Genomic DNA, 24572 nt, shown 5'->3' on the forward strand with positions numbered 1-24572 from the left:
TGCATCCCGCCCATTCATCCCCAGTGGGTGTGACTGAGAAGTTGTCTCTGCTTCTGCTCCACCCACCTGCTGGCCTGCTGGTCCACCCCTGCCCCGATTGCTCAGGTGCCTGTGACACAAACACTTGGAGACCCACGCCTCCAGCCTCAGGGTAACTGAGAGGAGCCCGCATCCCTGGCCGATGGGCCTGGTCAGCGGCGGTGACTGACCGGGAGCCTGGGATCTGCATCTCATAATCTGCCCACTCCCTTCTTTCCCTTTATAGCACAGGATATTACAAAAGATGCTTCCTACGCTTCCTGTTTTGTCAGTACAATGCCACTTGTTGGAGCCCGCGCTTGGTTCGTTCTTGAGTGGGTAATCCCATGTTACGGGGAATACACACAGGGCTCATGCTGGGGCTGCTTGTTTGGACAGTTCAGTTCAGTTCAGTCACTCAGTGGTGTCTGACTCTTTGCGACCCCATGGACTACAGCATGCTAGGCCTCCCTGTCCATCACCAACTCCTGGAGCTTGCTCAAACTTATGTCCAGCAAGTCAGTGATGCCATCCAACCATCTCATCCTCTGTCGTCCCCTTCTCCTCCTGCCCTCAATCTTTCCCAGCCTCAGGGTCTTTTCTAATGACTCAGTTCTTCACATCAGGTGGCCAAAGGACTGGAGTTTCAGCTTCAGCATCAGTCCTTCCAGTGAATATTCAGGACTGATTTCCTTTGGGATGGACTGGTTGGTGTGGACAGCGGGGTCTAAACTGTGGTCCATTTGGAACGGAGCAGGACACTGTGGTCATTGCCCACCGCCCACCATGTCCTCTGCCTGCCTTTTGTCTGTGGAAAACTTTACTCAAAGGAAAAGTTTAATCAGAGAATTAGGAAATGCAGAAACGAAGGAAAACAGCCAAAGGAGACTGAATAATAATGATGTAGTCATTAAGCTGGAGAAGGCTGAGCGCCGAAGAATTAACGCTTGAACTGTGGTGCTGGAGAAGACTCTTGAGAGTCCCTTGGACTGCAAGGAGATCCAACCAGTCCATCCTAAAGGAGATCAGTCCTGGGTGTTCACTGGAAGGACTGATGCTAAAGCTGAAACTCCAATCCTTTGGCCACCTCATGCGAAGAGTTGACTTACTAGAAAAGACTCTGATGCTGGGAGGGATTGGGGGCAGGAGGAGAAGGGGACGACAGAGAATGAAATGGCTGGATGGCATCACCGACTCGATGGACACGGGTTTGAGCAAGCTCCGGGAGTTGGTGACGGACAGGGAGGCCTGGCGTGCTGCAGTCCATGGGGTCCCAAAGAGTCGGACATGACTGAGCGACTGAACTGAACTGAGTCATTAAACATAGTCAAGAACCTTTACTTCTTTCTCAGGGGCTCTGTATTCTGAGCCATAGCCTGTGAGCTGTCTTACAGATACTAGGACAGCAGGTGAAGATATCTACAAGATGACCGGACTGTAGCAAGGACATGAGCTGCCACCATTCCAATAGTTGGCTGCCAAGCAATGCAAAGAAATGCATCCCTGGAACTGGAGATGAACTGTACCTAAAACAGCCAAGATGACACTGGCGAGACCGCTGACAACGGACGTGAAGAGGACTGTTCGGGATGACCAGGCTGTTTCGGCATGCAGTCCCCTGTGCTTCTGTCTATAAAAGCTCTCACCCCTGCGTGTCGGAGCGGGCGGGGGAGTTGGCCTCTGGACAAATATCCACCATTCTCCGCCACCCCCACCCCCCCACCTAGTTGCCAGCATCTGAAATAAAGCAGACTTTCCCTTCCACCAGCCTGGCCTGCCTATTGGCTTTTGAACAGCCAGCAGCCAGATTCTACAGCCTCCTTCAGTAACACATTGCCCCGCCCAAAGGATGCTCGTTTACCCCGAGCCTGCGATCTCAGCATATCACAGGGTCTCCTCTCATTTTCATTATTCTATTACAGGAACAGGAGCACACAGCTGAACTTGAGACATGGCACAAAGTGGCCCAGCAGGCCCTGAAGCGGCGGGTTGCCAGCCTGAGACCTGGGGCAGGGTAGGGGGGAGATGTGAGGTGGTCCTGCTTCTCCTCCGAGCCCTGTGGCTGCACTTCTCCTTCCACCATTTCCTTGTCCTTGCCCTGGTGGTCATGAACTGGGGGGTGACTCTGCCCCCCAGAGGAGGCTTTGCTGATGTCTGGGACAGTTTTGCAGGTGACGATCCCTGGGGATGCTAGAGGCCTCTGGTTGGTAAAGACCAGAGATGCTGTTTAATAGCCTACAGTGCAGGGCCAAGAATTATCCCATCTAAAAGGCCAGTATCAATAGTATGAGCAGAGAAACCCTGTCTAAGCATGAGAGCCTTCCATCTCTCTGTCTCCAAACCTACCTGGCTTTCATCTATCGCTCCCCCTATATACAACTCCATTGCTACATACCTATCTTCTACATCCATCCATCTATCCATCCACCCATCCACCCATCCACCCATCCATCCATCTACATGCGTGCTAAGTCACTTCGATCATGTCTGACTCTTGGTAACCCCATGGACTGTACATAGCTCCCCAGGCTCCTCTGTCCATGGGGATTCTCCAGGCAAGAATCCTGGAGTGGGTAGCCATGCCCTCCTCCAGGGCATCTTCGTGACCGAGAGATTGAATCCAAGTCTCATGCATTGGTAGGCAGATTCATCTGCCATTGTATTTTTGTCTATCCCTGTCTGTCAGTCTATCATCTATGTAACTATCTCTGTCATTTATTATCTGTGGATCTGTCTACAAATCCAAAAATCCACCTGCTTGTCTATCTATCCAACTCCCAGTTGTCCATCTGTCCACCATCTATCAACCATCTATCTAATTTATTTGCAATCTACTTGTCTATCTGCCTAGCACCTACTCATCTTCCAGACCCAGGGATCGAACCCACATCTCCTGTGTCTCCTGCTTTGGCAGGCAGAACCTTTACTGTGGAGCCACCAGGGAAGCCCCGAGTTCGCTGCATGGCTCAAAAGCAAACCCAGGCAAAAGCAAAGCCTGTCAAAGCATGGCTTTCCCTAAGAGAAGGCAGACCCTGCATCCCGAAGAGAAGGCAGACCCTGCATCCACGTGTCTGTCTGTCCAGCTAGGAGGGGGTGGTGGACACGGCTGCAGGATTCTCCCTGGGGGCTCCCAGCGCTGGCCCCAGGGGCCGTTCCGGGGGACGCCGCCCTGCAGCCTGTGTGAGTGCTTACTTGCTGGGTCAAGGCTCCCTGAGATGTGGTGTTGGCCCTGGGGAGGGTCTATGGCCGGCATGGGTCATCTCCTGGGGCAGGGTGGGGGCAGATGGAGGGCCTGGACAATTTCCCACAGTCAGGGACCAGGATAAGGTACCAGAGGGGGTGGGGTTCCCAGCGTCTTGCTCACTCCTGACTCCCCCCAGACAGGACAGGACCCTTGGGCAGGAGGCCAGCTGGTGGACACACCCACGTAGGGAGGCACAGGGAGGCTAGGCCAGCAAGGAGGGACACCCTGGGGACCCCCCACCCCTCCCCGTCACTAACCCATCACTCCCGGCCTCCCCGCCCTCATCTCTGTGATAACACAGGCCTCAGTAGGTTTGCGAGGGGGTCCCAGGTGACCTCTAAGGGGCGGTACTGACCCTTGCCCCGCTGCGCCCGTACGGCTGAGCCGGAATGTTTCCGAAACCACGGCCGATGTCGGAGGGTCGGTCCAGCCTCCAGACTCGTCCCACGGCCCGGTTCCTCCTCCGAGAGGCGGGCACGGGTCTTCAGGATGCGGGGACCACACGCAGGGGGTGCACCCCCTCAGGCCGCGAACCCTGGTCAGGGCAACGCAAGCCTCCCCGCCCTCACGCCCCCGAAAACGAAACCGCGATTCTTGCAGTTCCTGGAGGACTTTTAAAAGGAAAGTCCGCGCTCACGTCCGGCCCAGGTGCCCGTTCCAATCCAACCCCTCAGCGCCGCTTCTAAAGGGGCGGACGGAGCACGCGGGCCCCGCCCAGCCCCGGTTCCTCTGCGCTCCTGCCCCGGGAGCCCCTTCTGACCCCCACGCAGAAGACACACGACAACCTAACAGAGAGCAGAGAAGAAGAAGGAAAAAAAAAAAAAAAAAACCCTCCTTGGTTTGGAAGCAGAACCATTACGCTGCGTTAATTTCTCCTCGCCAGGCGTGACCCTAAGCGCACAGACTCGCGGTTTGCACCACCAGGAATTCCCAGGGCAGAGACCAGTGTGCACGCGGGGCTTCAATGCTCCCCAAACTGGGGCGGTTTATAAAATGCAGCTTTCCAAGAAAAGAACGCGCCTGCCAAGGCAGGAGACACAAGCGACTGCGGGGTTCGATCCCCAGGTGGGAAAAGATTTGCCTGGAGAAGGAAACAGCAACCCACTCCAGGATTCCTGCCTGGGAGATTCCGTGGACAGAGGAGCCAGGTGGGCTGCAGTCTGGATTCGCAGTTTCTGGGTGGATCGGGGCCAGTGAGGTGCTCTCAGGGCTCACGGGGGCCCCCCAGTGGCTGGAACCCTCCCTGACCCAGCGTCCCCCGCCCCCCGGCCCGTCTCCGCCCCCTAGTCGTGCCTGGCCACCTTCAGCGCTCATCTGTGCGCAGGTGAGTTTTCCTGGAGTTTGCACAGGAGGCTGTGTTCAAAGCATCTCCCCACCAACTGGTCACGCATGCAATGCAGGAGCCGCAGCAGATCCGGGTTCGATCCCTGGGTCGGGAAGATCCCCTGGAGACAGGCAAGGCAACGCACTCCTATTCTTGCCTGGAGACTCTCCATGGACAGAGGAGCCTGGCGGGCTGCCGTCCGTGGGGTCGCAGAGAGTCTGACGGAGAACGCACCAAGGCCCTGTCTGTCTGAAGCTTTTCCTGTCTTGTCCACGCCCTCCACCCCGGGGAGAGGAGGACCCACGCAGCCCTCCCTCCCAGGCTCTCACCCCTGTAAGGCCCTTCCCCGGCGGCCCCCCAGCTTCCAGACAGCGCGCATAAATCAGAAACTTGACGCACCTGGAAAGGCCGATGCGCGTCAGCGGCGTCGACGCAGCCCGGGGCTGGATCCGAACTCGCGGCAGCCGTGCGTCAGACGGAGCCTGGCGTCAGGAGGCCGCCGTTCCGCCGCCCCCGAAGGAGCCCGGGATGGGTGTCAGGGCGCGGCGCGGACGCCAGCATCGCCGCCGCGTCGGGCGCGCACATTGCGCGCGGGCTTGCACGCTCGCCGGATACAGAGCCTCGAAAGGTACCCCCTCCCCGGCTCCGGGAGGCTGCCGTGGAGACCCAGGGTAGGTGCAGAGGAAACCCGTTTTGAAATTTCCTGTGTAACAGTCTGACGGTCTGCAGTCTCCTGTCTTCCAAGCCCGCCGGGGCCCCTCCTATCAGCGCGCGCCCTGCCCCGGGGGCGGGGTGCAGGGGCGGGAGGTAGGGTGCGGCCCACAGCCACGACCTGGTGGTGGCTCGTGCCGGCCCCCGAGGCGACTGCTTTGGGGGAGCCGCCGCCTCTCCGAGAAGGTCTGCAGCTTGCAGACGCGCGCCAGACCCTGCAGACCAGGAGCGGGGGTCGCCGTCCCTACCGTGCCGCCGGCAGTGACCTGCAGTGAATCCCAGACCGAACAATGCCTGACTATTTTTATTAAAAAAATAAGTTGTAAAACTGTGCTGAGCCAAGAGACTTCCTCTTGCAGACGAAACCTGAGTGCCTGGCGACCTCTTTTGGTTCTGCAGCCAGAAGGTGACCTGCCCGGGTGACCCACGCCCCCGGGGACGCCCAGGAAGCCCGTTCCCTCTTCCAGCTGGCCAGAGCAGGATTCATGCCCCACCCTCATCCCGACCCCCCCACCCCAGCCCCAGACCCCCGGCCCCTCGGTGGATCGGGCACTCCAGAGCAGAGAGGGAGCTGGGCCGGTTGCTGTGGCCCACCTGGAGTGGTGAGGAAGGGGACTTCACAGCAGGTGCGCTGTGATCAGAAGGAGGCTGCCGCTGGAAAAAGACCCCCCGGAAGCCACAGTCCAGCTCTGGGGCCCAGGGTCATGCGGAAGAGGGGATGAGGGTGCTGATTCTGAGCGGCCGTCTTCTGGGAAGTCACAGGGGTGCTGAGTGAGCGAACGTGGAACGCAGTTTGGGGAAACCCGGGGTCATCTGTCTCCTTATGGGGTATGGGGGATGTAAGCACCTCTCCGTGCTTCCCTGGGGGCTCCGACGGTAAAGAATCCACCTGCAGTGTGGGAGACCTGGCTTTGATCCCTGTTGGGAAGATCCCCTGGAGGAGGGCATGGCGACCCACTCCAGTATTCTGGCCTGGAGACCCATAATCCCACGGACAGAGGAGCCTGGTCCTTCTCCAAAGAGTCGGAACAACTGAGCCACTAATAGATAGAGAGTGTTCTTTCTCTCTATCTATCTCAGTCCTGTCCAACTCTTTGGGACCCCATGGACTGTGGCCCACCAGGACACCAGGCTCCTCTGTCCGTGGGATTCTCCAGGCCAGAATACTGGAGTGGGTTGCCATGCCCTCCTCCAGGGGGCTGTTCCGGACCCAGGGACTGAACCTGAATCTTGTGCATGGCAGGCTTGGCATGGCAGGCAGATCACCGTCTGAGCCGCCGTGGACGCACCACAATGATTATCTTGTCTTGCTTGATTGCTTTTCTGTGTTTCTGTGTTTTCTCGGTTCTCTGATTGAAGGTATTCTTTGGAACTCAGGGAGGCCTGGGGGCAAAGCTTTGCTACAAAGTAGAAGGCAGGCTGGGGACATTGCAGGGCAGGTCTGTCCTGGGAAGGCCTCCTAGGCACCTGCCCAGTTACAGTGGGGAGGAACACATCCGTTCTCCACGTGGTATGAGATTATTTAGTTGTTGAAAAGCACTTTAGGACGATAAGATGGCAATCTGGCAGCCAACCCAGTTCCACTCTCGTGCAAACTGCGAAATTTGTCCACTTGGGGTCTTCCCAGCAGATGGAGGGTCTGCTCTGCATCCTGGCTCTCAGGGGTCCTGGCTCCAGCAAATGTGAAAGTAGAAGGTAGGAGAAGCGTGATCCGCCACTGAGCAGGGCCAGGCCACGCCCCTGGGTAGATGCTCATGTCATCTGGGGTGAGTCTGTGGAGGGGAGATCCAGTTGCCTGCATTTCCTCTCCCTCCCCACGGAGACCAGACCCATGGGTGGATGGACAGATGCATGAATGGTGGATGGATGGATGATGGATGGATGGATGGATGGATGATAGATGGATGCATGAATCGCTGAGAAGATGGATGGATGAGTGGATGGCTGTTTGGATGGATGAATGGATGGGTTGATGGATAAATGGGTGGATGGGCTGGGTCAGAGTCCCGAGCCTGCACTTTGGTTTCCATCACACCTTTCAGAGAAAAGTGGCCCCTGAGAGGCGATGAAGCCAGCCCCTAGTTTTGCAGGAACCACAACTGTCCTCTCGGAAAGGCGGGTCCCTGTACCATGGCCTCCGGGTTTCTGTGCAGCCCTGGGTGGACTGCTTGGTACGGAGAATCAAGGTGAACACAGGGGAAGGGGAAGGGGAAGGGACACACCCTTCAGCTCACCTATCAGCGCTTTCCATCCAGTCTGGCGGTTTCTCTTGAGAGGCTGGCACTGACAAAACCGCAAGATGAAAAACAAGGTCATGGGTACAGGAGGCCCAGGGGGGAGGTTTCAGTTCCCCATAGCCCTGGCACAAGGCCAGGCTGCGAGGGCTCAGTGTATGAGTGCTAACAGAGGCAAGGGGGTCAGAAAGGGCTGTTGGCCCCACAGAATGGGACCCAGGAGGAGATGAGTCTGCATTGTTCAAGTGGCTTGAGCTACAACAGCCCAAAGCCGGAAACAACCCAAGTGTCCATGCATGGATGGAGGGTTGATAAGTGGATGATAGATGAGTGGGTGGATGGATGGATGGATGATTGACAAGTAGACGATGGATGGTTGGATGGATGGATGGGTGGGTGAAGGATGGGTGATGGATGGATGGTTGGATGGATGGATGGATGACTGATAAGTGGATGATGGGTGATGATAGATGGATGGATGGATGGGTGGATGAAGGATGCATGATGGATGGATGAGTGGATGGATGGATGGAGGATGGATGGATGGATGGAGGATGAATGGATGATGCATGGGTGGGAGGGTGGGTGGATGGATGGATGGATGGTTAGGTGGGTGGATGGATAAGTAGGTGAATTAAAGGATGGATGGATGGATGGATGATGGATAAACAGCATGGGGGCCATCCACTCCGTGGAATATTATGCAGCCATGAAAAGGAGTGAAGATCTGACACAGGCTGCAACGTGGATGGACCTTGAACAGACGATGCTCAGTGAGACGAGCAGACGCAGAAGGACGCACAGTGTGTGATTCCATCTGTAGGAAACAGAACAGGCAGATCCACAGAGGGAGGAAGTGGGTTTGTGGCGCCGGGGGCTGAGGGACGGGGGATGACTTATTGGGGTGGTGTGTCTTTGCGGGGGGGATGGAAATGTTCCAAACCTAGATAAACATTTCACCAAAATTAAAGAAAACCAAGAATCAGACAGACTCTGTCCTTGAGAGTGTCAACTGCCCCAGGGCTTTTGAGTCTCCTGCTGGGTCCCTTCTGACCCATCGACCAGGAGCCCAGAGCCCAGGGAACAGTTGGAATATTTGACGTGGAAATAGGGTCCCTGTGTCACCCGTATGATCCTGGCAGGCAGAACGCGGCTGGCTGCATCCAAAACCGATGAGACCCTGGAGATGGTTGTCTGCAAGCACAAATAAAAAGTGAAACTGACAGGGTGCAAAATCAGTAGCCTGCACTTGACTCACCCCAGTTTCAGATTCTAAAGCCCCTCAGCGTGAGTTCCTCGTAACGGTTTGTGTCATGGCAACGCTGATCCTGTTACAGAAAGCAAGTCCTGGGCTCCTTGAGACGCTCGAGACCCAGCTCAACATGGCTGGACCATTCGGAGGTGTGCAGGCTCCTGGCCAAGGACGCAGCCCGCCAACAACAAACCTTTCCCCACCAGCTCTGTCTCTGCCCTTTGGGTCTCCTGGCCCAGAGCCTCCAGAACCCCAATTTCTCTCCACCCCCAAAAGACTCGAAATCTTGCATGGCTTAAATAATACCGCTCTGGGGGTCGCTGGGGGTGTGTGTCTGTGCTAAATCATTTCAGTCGTGTCTGACTCTTTGCGACCCCATGGACTGCAGCCTACCAGGCTCCTCTGTCCATGGGATTCTCCAGGCAGGAACACTGGAGTGGGTTGCCATGCCCTCCTCCAAGGGATCTTCCAGACCCGGGGATCAAACCCACATCTCTTTTCTCTCCCGCATTGGCACGTAGGTTCTTTACCACTAGAGCCACCTGGGGAAGCCCAACCAGCTGTTACAAATGGCCATAAGCTGGACATATTAAAATAATTGGAATCTATCATCCCCGAGTCCTGGAAACCACACGTCTGAGGTCAAGGTGTCCCCAGGCTGAGCTCTGTCCCGAGGCTCCTGGGGAGGGTCCTTCCTGCCTTTTCCAGCTTCTGGGGGCTCCAGGCATCCATCCCTGGACTGATGGCCGCCTCCCTCCCGTCTCTGCCTCTGTCTTCACGTGGCTTCTCCTCTGGGTCCGTATGTCTCCCCTTCTGTGTCTTATAAGGACCCTGTCCCTGGGTTTAGGGCCACCCCCGTCCAGGAGGAACCTCATCTGGATTATTGCATGAATTAACCTCTGCAAAGAGTGTTTCCACTTCAGTCACAAGGTTGGCATAAGTCTTCAGGCCCCAGGGCTCAGCCGCAGAGAGAAGGGAGCCCCAAGGCTACCCCCAGACTCTCCCCAGGAGCGTGGCTTGCTTTGTGGTGGGGAGTGGGTTAATTCTGAGACAAGCTGGGGGTTGTGGGCCCACCCACAGATGACACCCACCCCTGTGTGGTTTCGGGGTTTTCCTGTGGGGCGGGTCTCTGCACCCCCCCACGTCTGATCCCCTCTCATCAAGGCGAAGACAGAACGGCTCGGTGGGGGGACCCCCTCCCTTCTTCCCTCTTGTCAAGATGTCCTGGCTTTCGACAGCTTGGAGCCGAGACTGGAGGGGTGGGGCGGCGAGGAAGCAGAGTAGGAAGGGCCTTCATCTTGCAAACGTCTCCTGGAATGGCGAGCCTCAGGCAGGGGTGTGTGTTCATTTCTTCCTTCGTGCCATCCACAGGTGGACGGGGTTCTAAACAAAGGCGCTTTATCAGCCAGGCAGAGGGGCAGGGTTCTGTGAGGCGGGCCATCGTGCGTGATTATAATAACAGACGCAACAGAGACGTGCAAGAAACAGTTGCAATGTGCAGCCAGAGGGGCCTTTTCCAAGCAACACACCCCAGCAGGCATCACTGTCGCAGGCTAATCTTACCCTAAGTGCTTTCCGTGTGCAACAGAAAGAACCGTGAAGCCTGCTTGCATCCCTGCAGCTGCCTGGGTCAGAGAGGCAAAGCGAATGCTAGGGAGCTGGTTCATTTACGGAAAGACCCAGATGTGAGGGTCCTGGCCACGATGGGTGCTGAAACCCTCTGCACAGAGGGAGAAGGGCCACGTGGCATGGGAAACACTTTTTCCAGCTCTAAAGTGAAAAGTGAAAGTGTCACTCGCTCGGTCGTGTCTGACTCTTTGCGACCCCAAGGACGGTAGCCCGCCAGGCTCCTCTGTCCACGGGATTCTGCAGGCAAGGATACTGGAGTGGGTTGCCATTTCCTCCTCCAGAGGATCTTCCCGACCCAGGGCTTGAACCGTGCATTGCGAGTAGACTCTTTAACATCTGAGCCACCAGGGAAGCCCTATCCAGCCCCTATGCTGCTAAGTCACTTCAGTCCTGTCCGACTCTGTGCGACCCCATAGACGGCAGCCCACCAGGCTCCTCCATCCATGGGATTTTCCAGGCAAGAACACTGGAGCGGGTTGCCATTTCCTTCTCCAATGTGTGAAAGTGAAAAGGGAAAATGAAGTCGCTCAGCCGTGTCCGACCCTTAGCGACCCCACGGAATGCAGCCTTCCAGGCTCCTCCATCCATGGGATTTTCTAGGCAAGAGTAGCGGAGTGGCTTGCCACTGCCTTCTCCTCTCCAGCCCCTCTATATCCCTGCAATTCTGCATGTCGGTCATTGTCACAGCAGCTGCACGATGCTTGCGGAGCAAACAGGTGCAAAATGGAACTCAGAGGAGCAGGAAGTTAAGAGCCGACCCCACCCAGCCGCTCGCTGTAGGAAGCAGCGCGTTTACCCGTGAGCCCGGCTGGGCGACTGAGACGGGCTGCAAAGCTAGCTGCTGTCTCGGGGAGAAGGAAAAGCAGCAATAACTGGCGAGGGTCTCCCTGAGTTTGCTGAGCGTGTGTCCTCGGGGAAGCCGTACAAGTAGCAGCCCCAAATTCGCTGACCAGCAGAGCGATGCTCGTGGCATGCGATCTTTGAGGACAGTGAAATTTGTTGCAGAAATGCACGAGGAAGCAAAGCAGTATCGTTTTAGATGAGGATGGGATGCACGAGGCGAAGTTCATGAAACACGAAGCGGAGACACTGGTGGCCCCTTGATCAAGAGAAGTTTGTCCAAAGTGGCGGTTCTCTCAACTGGGGATGAGGTGTGTGGAGAAGGAGACTTTGAGAAGGGTTTCTGATGAGTGTCACTCATCGAGGAGAGCAGAGACGTAGGAAGGACGGCTGGGTGGATGGATAGATAGATGGGTGGGTGGGTGGGTGGGCTGATGGATGGATGGATGGATGATGGATGAATGGTTGGATGGATGATGGATGGAGGGATGGGTGGATTAATCAGTGTGGGGGTGGATGGTTGGATGACGGATAGAAACTTCATGGGTGGGTAGATGGTGGATGGATGGATGGATGGATGGGTGGGTGGATGAGTGGGTGGGTGGGTAGGTTGATGGATGGATGGATGGGTGGATGGATGGATAGATGGTGGATGAGTGAGTGGATGGATGGATGGGTGGATGGATGGTTGGATGGATGGTGGATGGATGGTTGGATGGATGGTGGACGGATGATGGATGGATGGTTGGATGGATGATGGATGGATGGATGGATGGGTGGATGAATTAGTGTGTGGGTGGATGGATGGATGACGGATAGAAACTTTATGGGTGGGTAGATGGTGGATGGATGGGTGGATGGATGGATAGATGGTGGATGAGTGAGTGGATGGATGGATGGGTGGATGGATGGTTGGATGGATGGTGGATGGATGATGGATGGATGGTTGGATGAATGATGGATGGATGGTTGGATGGATGATGGATGGATGGTTGGATGGATGGTGGATGGATGGTTGGATGGATGGTGGACGGATGATGGATGGATGGTTGGATGGATGATGGATGGATGGATGGATGGGTGGATGAATTATTGTGTGGGTGGATGGATGGATGACGGATAGAAACTTTATGGGTGCGTAGATGGTGGATGGATGCGTGGATGGATGAGTGGATGAATGGGTGGGTGGGTGGGTGGATGAGTGGGTGGGAGGATGGATGGCCGACAGATAGAAGGTTTATGGGTGGGTAGATGGTGGGTGGACGAATGGGTGGATGCGTGCGTGCATGAATGGATAAAGGGGACACAGGTGGCCAGTGCTGTGACTTCCCAGACCCTAGTTCATTTCACTGGTCGCTGGGATTCTCAATCCTTGCAACTGTGAATGGAAAATATTGACTTGCACATCACAAAACACAGAATATCGCAGCCATCCAGCCACTACTGTTGCCTTAGGGACTGTGAGCCCTTAGGGAACTCAGGACTGAAATAAATGGAATGCACACACCACCCCCGGCCCCGACCCAGTCCTCAGCCACTGCAGCCGCTCCCAACAGAGCACTGTGAGAGGACTCAGCAGAAAAACAGGATACCGGCCCCAGATAACTGAGGCGCACAGCAAACGAAAGACTTCAGTGAGCTCAGACTCCTGCACGGAGCTTCCCGGGTGAGGCCGTGGTAAAGAACCTGCCCGCCAATGCAGGAGACAGAAGAGACGCGGGTTCGATCCCTGGATCAGGAAGATCCCTTGGAGGAGGAAACGGCACCCCACTTCAGTATTCTTGCCCAGGGAATCCCATGGAGCCTGGTGGGCTACAGTCTACGGGGTCACAAAGAATCGGACACGACTAAGCAACTGAGCTTGCACGCCATTTGCATGGACTCAGGTGAGAGACCCGAAGACATCATTTCCTGGAAGGGAAGGACTCTTGTTTATCGTGCTTTTGTATCTTTCTCTCCTGTTCCAAAGCCTCTCTGTGATCTGATCTTTGCAACATCTCATTGTCCACCTCTCACAGAGGAAATAAGCCAAACCCTCCGCATCCTTCACACCACACCTGTAACACCACTCACACACCAACATCTAATGAATTCCCAGAATCTGTGGCACAGGCTGTGTGGTCAGGGAAATGTCCGCCCCGATCCCCAGTTGCTTAGCAACCTTAAACAACCCAGAGTGGTACCCTGGGTCCTTTCTCACGGAGCCTGTTTGATTCTTGCGAGCTCACCGTCAACAAGGGCTGGACACAGATCACCCCTCCCTGTCCAATCAGCCCCTGGACACTTTCCAGGGACTTGGGGTGGCTTCTGTCTGCCTCGCCCCAGCCCTCAAGGGTCTTTGTCTGCAAACCCCAAAATCAGAGATGACGCACGTGTCCTACCGTCGGTGGGAGAGAAAGGGAGCGGGGCAGAAAGACTCCGAGAGAACCATACACACTTCAGCTTTCCTTTCAGGAAGGAGAAAGGGAGAGCTTGGGCTGCTGTCGTTTGTTAAATAGGAAGACTTCCTCGTGGGGATTTTCTCAAGGCAAGAGAAAGAGTCGGATACGACTGAGCGACTGGACCACGATGAAGTCCTTGTGGGGTCAGCGGGTGGAAGAGAAAGGCAGGAAAAACAGAGAGTAGCACTGACACGTGTGTGTTTGTGTGTGTGTGTGTGTGTGTGTGTGTGTGTGTGTGTGCTGAGTCCCTTCAGTTGTGTCCAACGCCTCACGATGAAGCCCGCCAGGCTCCTCTGTCCATGGGATTCTCCAGGCAAGAACACTGGAGTGGGTTGCCATGCCCTCCTCCAGGGGATCTTCCTGATCCAGGGATTGAATTGGTGTCTCTTCCGTCTCCTGCGTTGGCAGGCTGGTTCTTTACCCACTGAGCCACCTGAGAAGACCTGACACATATACACGACCTTGCGTAAATGCAGACAGCTGGTGGGAAGCTGCTCTATAGCACAGGGAGTTCTGCTCGGCGCTCTTGATAACCGAGAGGGCTGGGTGGGGGGTGGTTCAAGAGGGAGGAGATATATGCGTATGTAGGGCTGATTCACGTTGCTGTTCAGCAGAAACTAACGCAACATCGTAAAGTGATTATCCTCCAATTAAAACAGATCTTATCATAAGCCAGAATGGAAAAGGATATTAAGAAAAGAATGTACATATACGTACACCCAAATCACTTCGCTGTACAATAGGAATTAACAATATTGTAAATCAAATTCTTGAAGAGCTGGGAATACCAGACCACCTGACCTGCCTCCTGAGAAATCTGTATGCAGGACAAGAAGCAACAGTTAGAATTGGACACGGAACAACAGACTGATTGCAAATCGGGAAAGGAGTACGTCAAGGCTGTATACTGTCACCCTGCTTAAATAGCTTGTTAAATAACTTGTATGCAGAGTACATCATGAGAAACGCTGGGCTGGAAGAAGCACAAGCTGGAATCAAGTTTGCTGGGAGAAATATCAATAACCTCAGATATGCAGATGACACCACCCTTATGACAGAAAGCGAAGAAGAACTAAAGAGCCTTTTGATGAAAGTGAAAGAGGAGAGTGAAAAAGCTGGCTTGAAACTCAACATTAAAAAAATGATCATGGCATCCGGTCCCATCACTTCATGGCAAATAGATGGGGAAACAGTGACAGACTTTATTTTCTTGGGCTCCAAAATCACTGCAGATGGTAACTGCACCCATGAAATTAACAGACACTTACTCCCTGGAAGGAAAGTTATGACCAACCTAGACAGCATATTAAAAAGCAGAGACATTACTTTGCCAACAAAGGTCCGTCTAGTCAAGGCTATGGTTTTTCCTGTGGTCATGTATGGATGTGAGAGTTGGACTGTGAAGAAAGCTGATCGCCGAAGAATTGATGTTTTTGAACTGTGGTGCTGGAGAAGACTCTTGAGAGTCGCTTGGACTGCGAGAAGATCCAACCAGTCCATCCTAAAGGAGATCAGTCCTGGATGTTCATTGGAAGGATTGTGGCTGAAGCTGAAACTCCAATCCTTTGGCCACCTGATGCAAAGAGTCAAATCATTGGAAAAGACCCTGATGCTGGGAAAGATTGAAGGCGGGAGGAGAAGGGGACGACAGAGGATGAGATGGTTGGGTGGCATCACCGACTCGATAGATAAGAGTTTGAGCAGGCTCCGGGAGTTGGTGATGGACAGGGAGGCCTGGCGTGCTGCAGTCCATGGGGTCGCAAAGAGTCAGACACGACTGAGCGACTGAACTGAACTGAAATCGGCAACACTTCAAAACAAGTAGATAGATACGGAAACATGATGATTCAGGGGCCGTGTCGATCTGGGGCAGAAAGACTGGAGATCTGAGAACGCTTTTGAGAAATGATGGAGAAGACGCCAGAGCCTGAAGACACTGGACTCATGTCTGCAAAGTGGGGACAACCACCCTGAAAATACAGCCCGGCTTTGCACGCCTGGAGCTGGGAGGGCCCTTGCTAAAGCGACCTCCTGCTCCAGGAGACACTGTGTGTGTCTGTCTACGATCTTGTGACGGGCCACGTAGGCGACGGGAAGCACGAGATGAAGGCGAACTTATCGCAGCGAGCTCTAACCACAGCCTCCACCTGGAAGCTGCCGACCGGGGTACGGTTTGGCTTCGTGTGGATCGGCCAGGATCTTGTTCTCCGGGGGAACTCCGCCGGAGGGCTCTGAGCTCCTCGCCCCCAGGGAAAGTCCCCGTAAGGACCTTGGGCTACTGCAGCCTGGGGTCCGTGCAGAGGAACGCTGACTGCACCAGGAAGCCAGGTTTATCTCAGCTTCCTTCGACGAGCCCTGTGGTCCTTCCCGCCTTTGAAGCTCTGCTCCTGTTCTCCTCAGGAGACTCCGCCCTCACTCTGCAGGCTACCACCCTTTGTCATCTTCCTTCAAAGGCCTGCGGTAAATCGTAGCTGTTCTGTGCTTTGCTCGTGTGTAGTGAAGACGCTGTTGCTGTTCAGCTGCTCAGTCATGTCCCACTCTTGGCGACCCTGTGGATGGTAGCCCGCCAGGCTCCTCTGTCCATGGGATTCTCCAGGCAAGAATACAGGAGTGGGTTGCCATGCCCTTCTCCAGGGGATCTTCCCCACCCAGGGATCGAACCCGAGTGTCTTGCACTGGCAGGTAGATTCTTTATCGTTGAGCTACCAGGGAAGCCCCTGGCTTGTATGCAGTGAAGACCTGACCTGACTCAAAGACAGGTCCAAAGCTCCAATCCTTTGGCCACCTGATGCGAAGAGCTGACTCAATGGAAAAGACCCTGATGCTGGGAAAGATTGAGGGCAGGAGGAGAAGGGGATGACAGAGGATGAGATGGTTGGATGGCATCACCGACTCGATAGACGTGAGTTTGAGCAAGCTCCGGGAGTTGGTGATGGACAGGCAGGCCTGGCGTGCTGCAGTCTATGGGGTTGCAAAGAGTTGGACACGACTGAGGGATTGGACAACAAGAAAGACACGTCTGTCTTTGCCTCTCGGCCCCTGGAGTTTCCTTCTCATAGGCATGCCTTTATTTGCTTGGGGGCTTTAGTCACTGGACCCTTTAATGATGCAATTTATGATGGGGACTTTGGGACATACCGTGTCAGATCCAAACTCCAGGGTAAGAGGGAGACTGCAAATGTTAGTTTCCTGAACTTCTGGGAGGGGCTGGAGACTAAAGAACAGCCACGTGGCTAGTATGTGTTTGAGTACCGATAAATATTGGATGCTGAGGTTCAGGGGAGCTTCCCTGGTGAACAATATTCCATGCATATTGTGACACATTGATGCTGGCATGAATGCATGGATGGATAATTGAATTGGTGGATGGATGGATGGATAATTGAACTAGTGGTTGGATGGATGAATTTATGCATGGATAATCGAATTGGTGGATGGATGGATGGATGGATGGATGGATGGGTGAATGGGTGGATGATGGATAACTGAATTGGTGGATAGATGGATGGGTAAATGAACTGGTGGATGGATGGATGGATAATTGAACTAGTGGATAGATGGATAATTGAATTGGTGGATGAATGGATGGATGGGTGGATGATTGAACTAGTAGATGGATGGCTGGATGGATAAGTGAATTGGTGGGTGGATGGATAGATGGGTGGATGGATAATTGAATTGGTGGATGGATGGGTGAATGGATGGATAATTGAATTGGTGGATGGATGGATAGATGGGTGGATGGATAATTGAATTGGTGGCTGGATGGGTGAATGGATGGATAACTGAGTTGGTGGGTGGATGGAGGGAGGGGTGGATGACGGATAATTGAATTGGTGGATAGATGGGTAAATGAACTGGTGGATGGATGGATGGATGGATGGGTGGGTGAATGGGTGGATGATGGATAACTGAGTTGGTGGATAGATGGATGGGTAAATGAACTGGTGGATGGATGGATGGATAATTGAACTAGTGGATAGATGGATAATTGAATTGGTGGATGAATGGGTGGATGGGTGGATGATTGAACTAGTAGATGGATGGCTGGATGGATAACTGAATTGGTGGGTGGATGGATGGATGGGTGGATGGATAATTGAATTGGTGGATGGATGGATGGATAATTGAATTGGTGGATGGATGGATGGATGGATGGATGGGTGGGTGATGAACGACTGAACTGGTGGATGGATGGATGGATGGGTGGGTGGGTGGATGGATAAATGAACTGGTGGATGGATGGATGGATGGATGGGTGGGTGGATGGATAATTGAACTGGTGGATGGATGGATGGATGGATAGATAATTGAATTGGTGGATGGATGGATGGGTGGGTGGGTGATGAACAACTGAACTGGTGGACGGATGGATAAGTGAGTTGGTGGATAGATGGATAATTGAATTGGTGGATGGATGGATGCATGGATGGATAATTGAATTGGTGGATGGATGGATGGGTGGGTGGGTGATGAATGACTAAACTGGTAGACGGATGGATAAGTGAGTTGGTGGATAGATGGATAATTGAATTGGTGGATGGATGGATGGGTGGATGGGTGGGTGATGAACGACTGAACTGGTGGACGGATGGATAAGTGAGTTGGTGGATAGATGGATAAATAAACTGGTGGATGGATGGATGGATGGGTGGGTGTATGGATAATTGAATTGGTGGATGGATGGATGGATGGATGGATAATTGAATTGGTGGATGGATGGATGGGTGGGTGGGTGATGAACGACTGAACTGGTGGACAGATGGATAAGTGAGTTGGTGGATAGATGGATAAATAAACTGGTGGATGGATGGATGGATGGGTGGGTGTATGGATAATTGAATTGGTGGATGAATGGATGGATGGATAATTGAATTGGTGGATGGATGGATGGGTGGGTGGGTGATTAACGACTGAACTGGTGGACGGATGGATAAGTGAGTTGGTGGGTGGATGGATGGATGGGTGGATGGATAATTGAATTGGTGGATGGCTGGCTGGCTGGATAATTGAAGTAGTGGCTGGATGGGTGAATGGATGGATAATTGAATTGGTGGATGGATGGATGGGTGGGTGGGTGATGAATGACTGAACTGGTGGACGGATGGATAAGTGAGTTGGTGGATAGATGGATAAATGAACTGGTGGATGGATGGATGGGCGGATGGATGAATTGAGGGACAGACGTGGGGACTAATGCACTGTGCCCAGTTTTTCTCCTGTCCCGGGGAAGCTCCTCCTATCTCATGACCTTTTTCTGCTGTAGGCTCACCGTGGACTCCTTACCTTATGGGACAGCTCCATTAAGGCTGCAGGTGTCTCTGAACTAACTCAACCTGACTGGACTGTCTCACGTCCTTCCTGCTCCAGAGTGTCCCTTCCCCTGTGGGTTTCCCTGTCAGCTCATGTCAGTGATGGCATGTGGTGGCCAGAGCCCGGGACGTCAGGCGCACCCTTGCCCCTGTCACCCAACCGGACACCCCCGATGAAGCTGCGAGTCCTTCATCCCACCCTCGTCCTCCTCCCCGCACCCTCGGCTCGGCAGCCGCCCCCACCCCCACCCCCCACTGCCGATCCTGGTGTGGAGCCACCTGGGAACGCCGAGTCACGACAACAGCGGGGGACGCCACAGGTCTGCAGGGTAAGGCCTTCCCGCGAGCGCGTGGGTGGGTGAGGACGCCCGAGGCTGACTCGGCGCAGCCGTTACTGTAGCAGCTTACTCGGCATCCTGCATGTGCCTGGGGGCTGTCTCTAGTTTCAGGTCTCCTGCAGACGGAAGCCTTCACTGCACACACGCCTTTCACACCTACAGGGACTTTGTGTGTGCGTGCATGCTCAGTCACGCGGTCGTGTCTGTCTCTTTGCGACCCCAAGGACTGTAGCCCACCAGGCTCCTCTGTCCATGGGATTCTCCAGGCAAGAATACTGGAGTGGGTTGCCATGCCCTCCTCCAGGGGATCTTCCCGACCCAGGGATTGAACTTACAATCTCCTGCATTGGCGGGTGCATTGTTTACCACTAGCGCCACCTTGGGGAGCTGCCACACAAACGTATGGAGTACAACTGTAACATATGCTTTTGTGTATCTGTGGGAAAATCATTCCACAGGACGAATTAGCAACATCGAGATTGCAGACTCAAAGAGAATGTGGGCACATTGAAAATGGTATGTAATAGAATTTGTCCAACCTCCTCTGGAAAATCAGACGGATTTGTGCACCCAACACCAGCAGAGCTGCTGCTACTTCTACTGCTAAGTCGCGTCAGTCGTGTCTGACTCTGTGCGACCTCATAGACGGCAGCCCAACAGTCTCCTCCATCCCTGGGATTCTCCGGGCAAGAATACTGGAGTGGGTTGCCATTTCCTTCTCAACAGAGCAGAGACTGTTTTCTCTGCTCTATCTTCCATTCGTGGGGTGACTTTTTATTGTGCGGCGTAGTGGTCACGTACAGATGTGAGAGCTGGACCAGAAAAGAGGCTGAGCGCTGAAGAATTGATGCTTTCAAACTGGAGCAGACTCTTGAGAGTCCGTAAGACAACAGGGAGATCAAACCAATCAATCGTAAAGGAAATCAGTCCTGGATATTCATGGGAAGGACTGATGCGGAAGCTGAAACTCCAATCCTTTGGGCACCTGATGGGAAGAACTGAGTCGCTGGAAAAGACCTTGATGCTGGGAGTGATTGAAGGCAGGAAGAGAAGGGGACGACAGAGGATGAGCTCGGTGGATGGCATCACTGACTCAGTGGACGTGAGTTTGAGCAAGCTCTGGGAGACAGTAAAGGACAGGGAGGCCTGGCGTGCTGTAGTCCATGGGGTCGCAAAGAGTCGGATACAACTTTCAACTGAACAACACAGGGCACGAGAAATTGCATTAAAAGTTCTGGACTAAATAAAGAATGGTCTACCAAGCAACTGAGTTGCAGAGGACGGACGGATCCCATAAACTGGGTGATGTTCACGGGAAATGACCAGGCTGATGCCTTTGCTAAGGATGGATAATTCTTTAGACACGTTGGCTTCAAAACCGGACCAAAGTATCAATGTAAGGGAGCTCCCTGCAGTTCACTAAGGAGGTGCATGCGCCACCTGGTGGAAAGAAGTGGTTCTGACGAAAGTCTTGAGATTTCCTGGTGGCTCAGGGGTAAAGAGTCCACCTGCAAGGCAGGAGACACAGGTTCCATCCCTGGTTTGGGAAGACCCCCTGGCGGAAGGCATGGCAACCCACTCCAGTCTTCCTGCCTGGAGAATCCCACGGACAGAGGAGCCTGGCGGGCTACCGTCCATGAGGTCGCAAAGAGTTGGACGTGACTTAGCGAGTGAAACAACGCCAAAAGTCTTGAGAGCCATGGATCTGTGAGGTGGATGGACAGAGGGATGGCCCGACGGGCAGATGGAGAGGTGGGTGAGTGGGTGCACATACGGATTCCCAGATGGGTGGATGCGTGGACAGATGGATGGGCACAGATGGGTAGGTGGGTGGATGGATAGTCAGACCAATGGATGGTTGGATGCACGAGTGAATGATTGGATGGATAGATGGATGGATGGGTGGATGGATGGATGGATGATGGATGAATGTATGGATGGATGGATGCATGAGTGAATGATTGGGTGGACGGATAAATGGATACGTGTATAGATGGACAGATGGATGGATGGATAGATGGATACGTAGGCAGACGGATGTTGGACGGGGGCTACATGTAGAAACAGCACAGTCAGCTCGGAGAGTCATCCTCAGATCGGTCATCAGTGGTCTGAGCAGCACCATCTTGGTTGTTTTGGGTACAGTTAATCTTCAGTTGCAGGGTCAGTTTGTTCCCATTCCTTGAGGCCAGTTCTCAAATCTGTGACAGCAGATGTCATGCCTACAGCCTGGCCATGAAGTTGTGAACCTCTCCCCCTGGTAGGGGTGTCACTATCTACAAGGCCGCTCACAGGACGTGGCTCGGAACCTCTACAGCTCTCGCGTGCGTGCTCAGTCGTTAACTCGTGTCTGACTCTTTGCGGCCCCCATGGACTGCAGCCCACCAGGCTCGTCCGTCCATGGGATTTTTCCAGGCAAGAATACCGGAGTGGGATGCCGTTTCCGACTTCACTATAGCCCTTTGGGAGGAACTAAAGGTACTTGACTATGCTTACCGAGTCAACTGTTATAATTTAGTCTTGCTTGACTGGTTTTGTGTGGTTCTGCATGTTCTTGCTTCTCTGATTAAACTTATGCTTCAGCTAAAGCCTATTTTATTTTTTACAGACAGAAGGCAGGCAGAGGATCTGGGAGGCAAGTACCATAGGTTGTTGCTCCGTTTCAAAGGGACACTGGAGATTGTCAGCAAACCACACAAAGCCCGCGGACAGACCTGGAGCAGATCCTTCCTGGGAGCACTCGGAAGGAACCAAAATGCAGCCCACGCCTTGGTTTCAGACTTCTGGTCTCCAAAACAGGGAGGGCATACATTTCTGTTCTCCTTGGGGTAACAGCTTACAGCGGCCCTCGGAAACGAACAGAGCGATAGGATTTAAGCACAGAATGTAAATCACTGTCTGCACGGGGTAGGGAGGCACACGTTACTGTGGTTGGTTGCTGTTCGGTAGCTAAATTGTGCCCAACCCTCTGCGACCCCATGGACCGCAGCACGGCAGACTTCCCTGCCCCTCACCATCTCCCGGAGTTTGCTCAAACTCGTGTCCATTGAGTCGGTGAGGCCATCCAACCATCTCATCCTCTGTCGCCCCCTTCTCCTCCTGCCTTCAATCTTTCCCAGCATCAGGGTCTTTTCCAATGAGTCATTTCTTCACATCAGGTGGCCACAGTATTGGAGTTTCAGTCCTTCCAGTGAATATTCAGGGTTGATTTCCTTTAAGATGGATAGGTTTGATCTCCTTGCTGTCCAAGGGACTCTCAAGATAGTTCAAAAGCATCAGTTCTGCAGTGTTCAACCTTCTTTATGGTTCTACTCTCACATCCATACGTGACTATAGCTTTGAATACAGACCTTTGTCGGTAAAGTGATGTCTTTGCTTTTTAATATGCTGTCCAGGTTTGCCATAACTTTTCTTCCAAGGAGTAAATGTGTTTTAATTTCATTGCTGCAATCACTGCCTGCATGATTATGGCTACCAAGAAAATAAAACCTGTCACGGTTTCCACTTTCCCCCATCTATTCGCCATGAAGTGATGGGGCTAGATGCCGTGATCTTAGTGTTTTGCTGTGGTTACTAATGACTTAATGTCCATGCGTTTATTCTAGATGTTTTCATCATGTATGGCTGTGTAATAAAAGCTTCAGACTTAGAAGCTTTTAAACAACAGACATTTGTCGTCTAACGGTTTCCCTAAGTTGGAATCCAAGCACACATTCCTAACAGGGTCTTCTCCTCAAGGGCTCACAAGCCTGAGATCAAGCTAATAACCAGGGCTTGGTGGGGTGGGGCGGTCTCTCCTTGGGGGTGTGGGTCTCTCTTCCAAGCTCGGTGATTGCTGGAAGAATTTCAGCTTCTTGTATCGGAACATTAAGAACCTCATCACCCAGAAGCCACCTGCCAATCTCTGGCAAGTGGTCTCTTTCCACTTTGCTTCCTCTAAGGCAATCAGGCTGTGTTTCTGTCATTTCAAAGCTCGCTGACCCCGACACCTGATTAGGTCAGGCCCACCTAGAATACTCTCTCATTTCATTAGATTGACAGCATCGATACCTTCACCACTCAGAGGCCACATGTCAATCCCCGCCAAATGGCTTCTTTTTTTCCACCAGGCAACTGACTTCCTCGAAGGCAACCAGGCCGTGTTTCCCCGTTTCAAATGGTTTGGATCCCAACACCTGATTAGGGCAGGCCCACCCAGAATAACTTCTCATTTCATTAGCTTGACTCTACAGATGATAGACTTTAATTTCAATTGTAGAATTCCTTCAGCTTTGCAATAGCACCCTGTAAGAGATAGTGCATCCTATTCCCACTCCCCGTCATGCTCAGTGAGAGTGAAATTCACATTCCTGGCATTTATCACTCTTCAACAGAGGATTAAGGCTGCAGGTCACTGGGAACTTTGTTTCTGTGTTTCTGGGGAACATTCCATGGAGGGATATTTTGCTGAAAAATGTAAAATGGCTTGCTTTGATTATTTCCCAGATTATTGCAATCGTCTCCGAGTCTCGCTGGTCCCAAAGAAGTGAGTATCACATGTCTTAATTCGCTTTGCTTGGTAATTGGCAGTTTCCAAATTTAACAGGTCCCCAGGGATACATTTTTGTCTGAAAAATCTCACCAACAGAGGAGCCTGGTGGGGGTTACAGTCCAAAGGGCCACAAAGAGCTGGACACGACTGAGCAGTGGGTTGCCATTTCCTTCTTCCGGGAATCTTTCTGACCCAGGACCCAGGTCTCCTACATTGCAGGCAGATTCTTTACCCACTGAGTTATGAGGGAAGCCATTTTATTTATACCATAAAATGACCTAAATGCATTATTATGCATAAGATACATATTACAGGTGAAGGTACACAAAAGTTCATTATTTTTTGAAATGGGTTATATATAACATGGGCTTCCCAGGTGGCATAGCAGTAAAGAACCCGCCTGCCAATGCAGGAGACACAAGAGACATAGGTTCCACCCCTACGTCAGGAAGATCCTCTGGAGGAGGGCATGGCAATCCACTCCAGTATTCTTGCCTGGAGAATGCCATGGACAGAGTGGCCTGCCAGGCTACAGTCTATGGGGGTCACAAAGAGTCAGACACAACTGAGCGACTGAGCACACACATATATAACACACGAAGTATATTATATATTTATATTTAAGCTTCATACATTAAGCAATTTAAAATAATAAAATGCATAGACGTATATCAAAAATAAAAAATAATAATTATGCA

General features: G+C 53.0%; 2 protein-coding genes across 2 annotated transcripts in view; one reads left to right on the forward strand and one right to left on the reverse strand.

Moving 5' to 3' along the window:
- Positions 1 to 5765, reverse strand: part of LOC148773189 (S-geranylgeranyl-glutathione receptor P2RY8-like) — a 55322-nt gene extending 49557 nt beyond the window's left edge. Inside the window, exon 1 of the mRNA XM_088833765.1 lies at positions 4986 to 5765. The gene's annotated coding sequence lies outside the window, so the exon portion shown is untranslated. The remainder of the gene's footprint in view (positions 1 to 4985) is intronic.
- Positions 4998 to 23222, forward strand: LOC148773190 (uncharacterized). Its single transcript, XM_088833766.1, has 3 exons — positions 4998 to 5257; positions 18960 to 19334; positions 21952 to 23222. The coding sequence occupies exons 1-2, from the start codon at positions 4998 to 5000 to the stop codon at positions 19021 to 19023; spliced, it is 324 nt and encodes a 107-aa protein (XP_088689892.1). The 3' UTR covers positions 19024 to 19334; positions 21952 to 23222.
- The last annotated feature ends 1350 nt before the right edge of the window (positions 23223 to 24572 follow it).

The sequence above is a fragment of the Moschus berezovskii genome, chromosome X, assembly GCF_049115385.1.
Source record: "Moschus berezovskii isolate FMDL1 chromosome X, NW_MosBer_1.0, whole genome shotgun sequence".
NCBI classification, from domain to species: domain Eukaryota; kingdom Metazoa; phylum Chordata; class Mammalia; order Artiodactyla; family Moschidae; genus Moschus; species Moschus berezovskii.

Excerpts from the sequence above, each read along its gene's own strand:
- LOC148773190 (XM_088833766.1), top strand. The coding sequence starts at position 4,998 with ATGCGCGTCAGCGGCGTCGACGCAGCCCGGGGCTGGATCCGAACTCGC. Across the intron at positions 5,258-18,959 it reads GGCTGCCGTGGAGACCCAGG|GCTCACCGTGGACTCCTTAC; the intron begins GTAGGTGCAGAG and ends TTTCTGCTGTAG.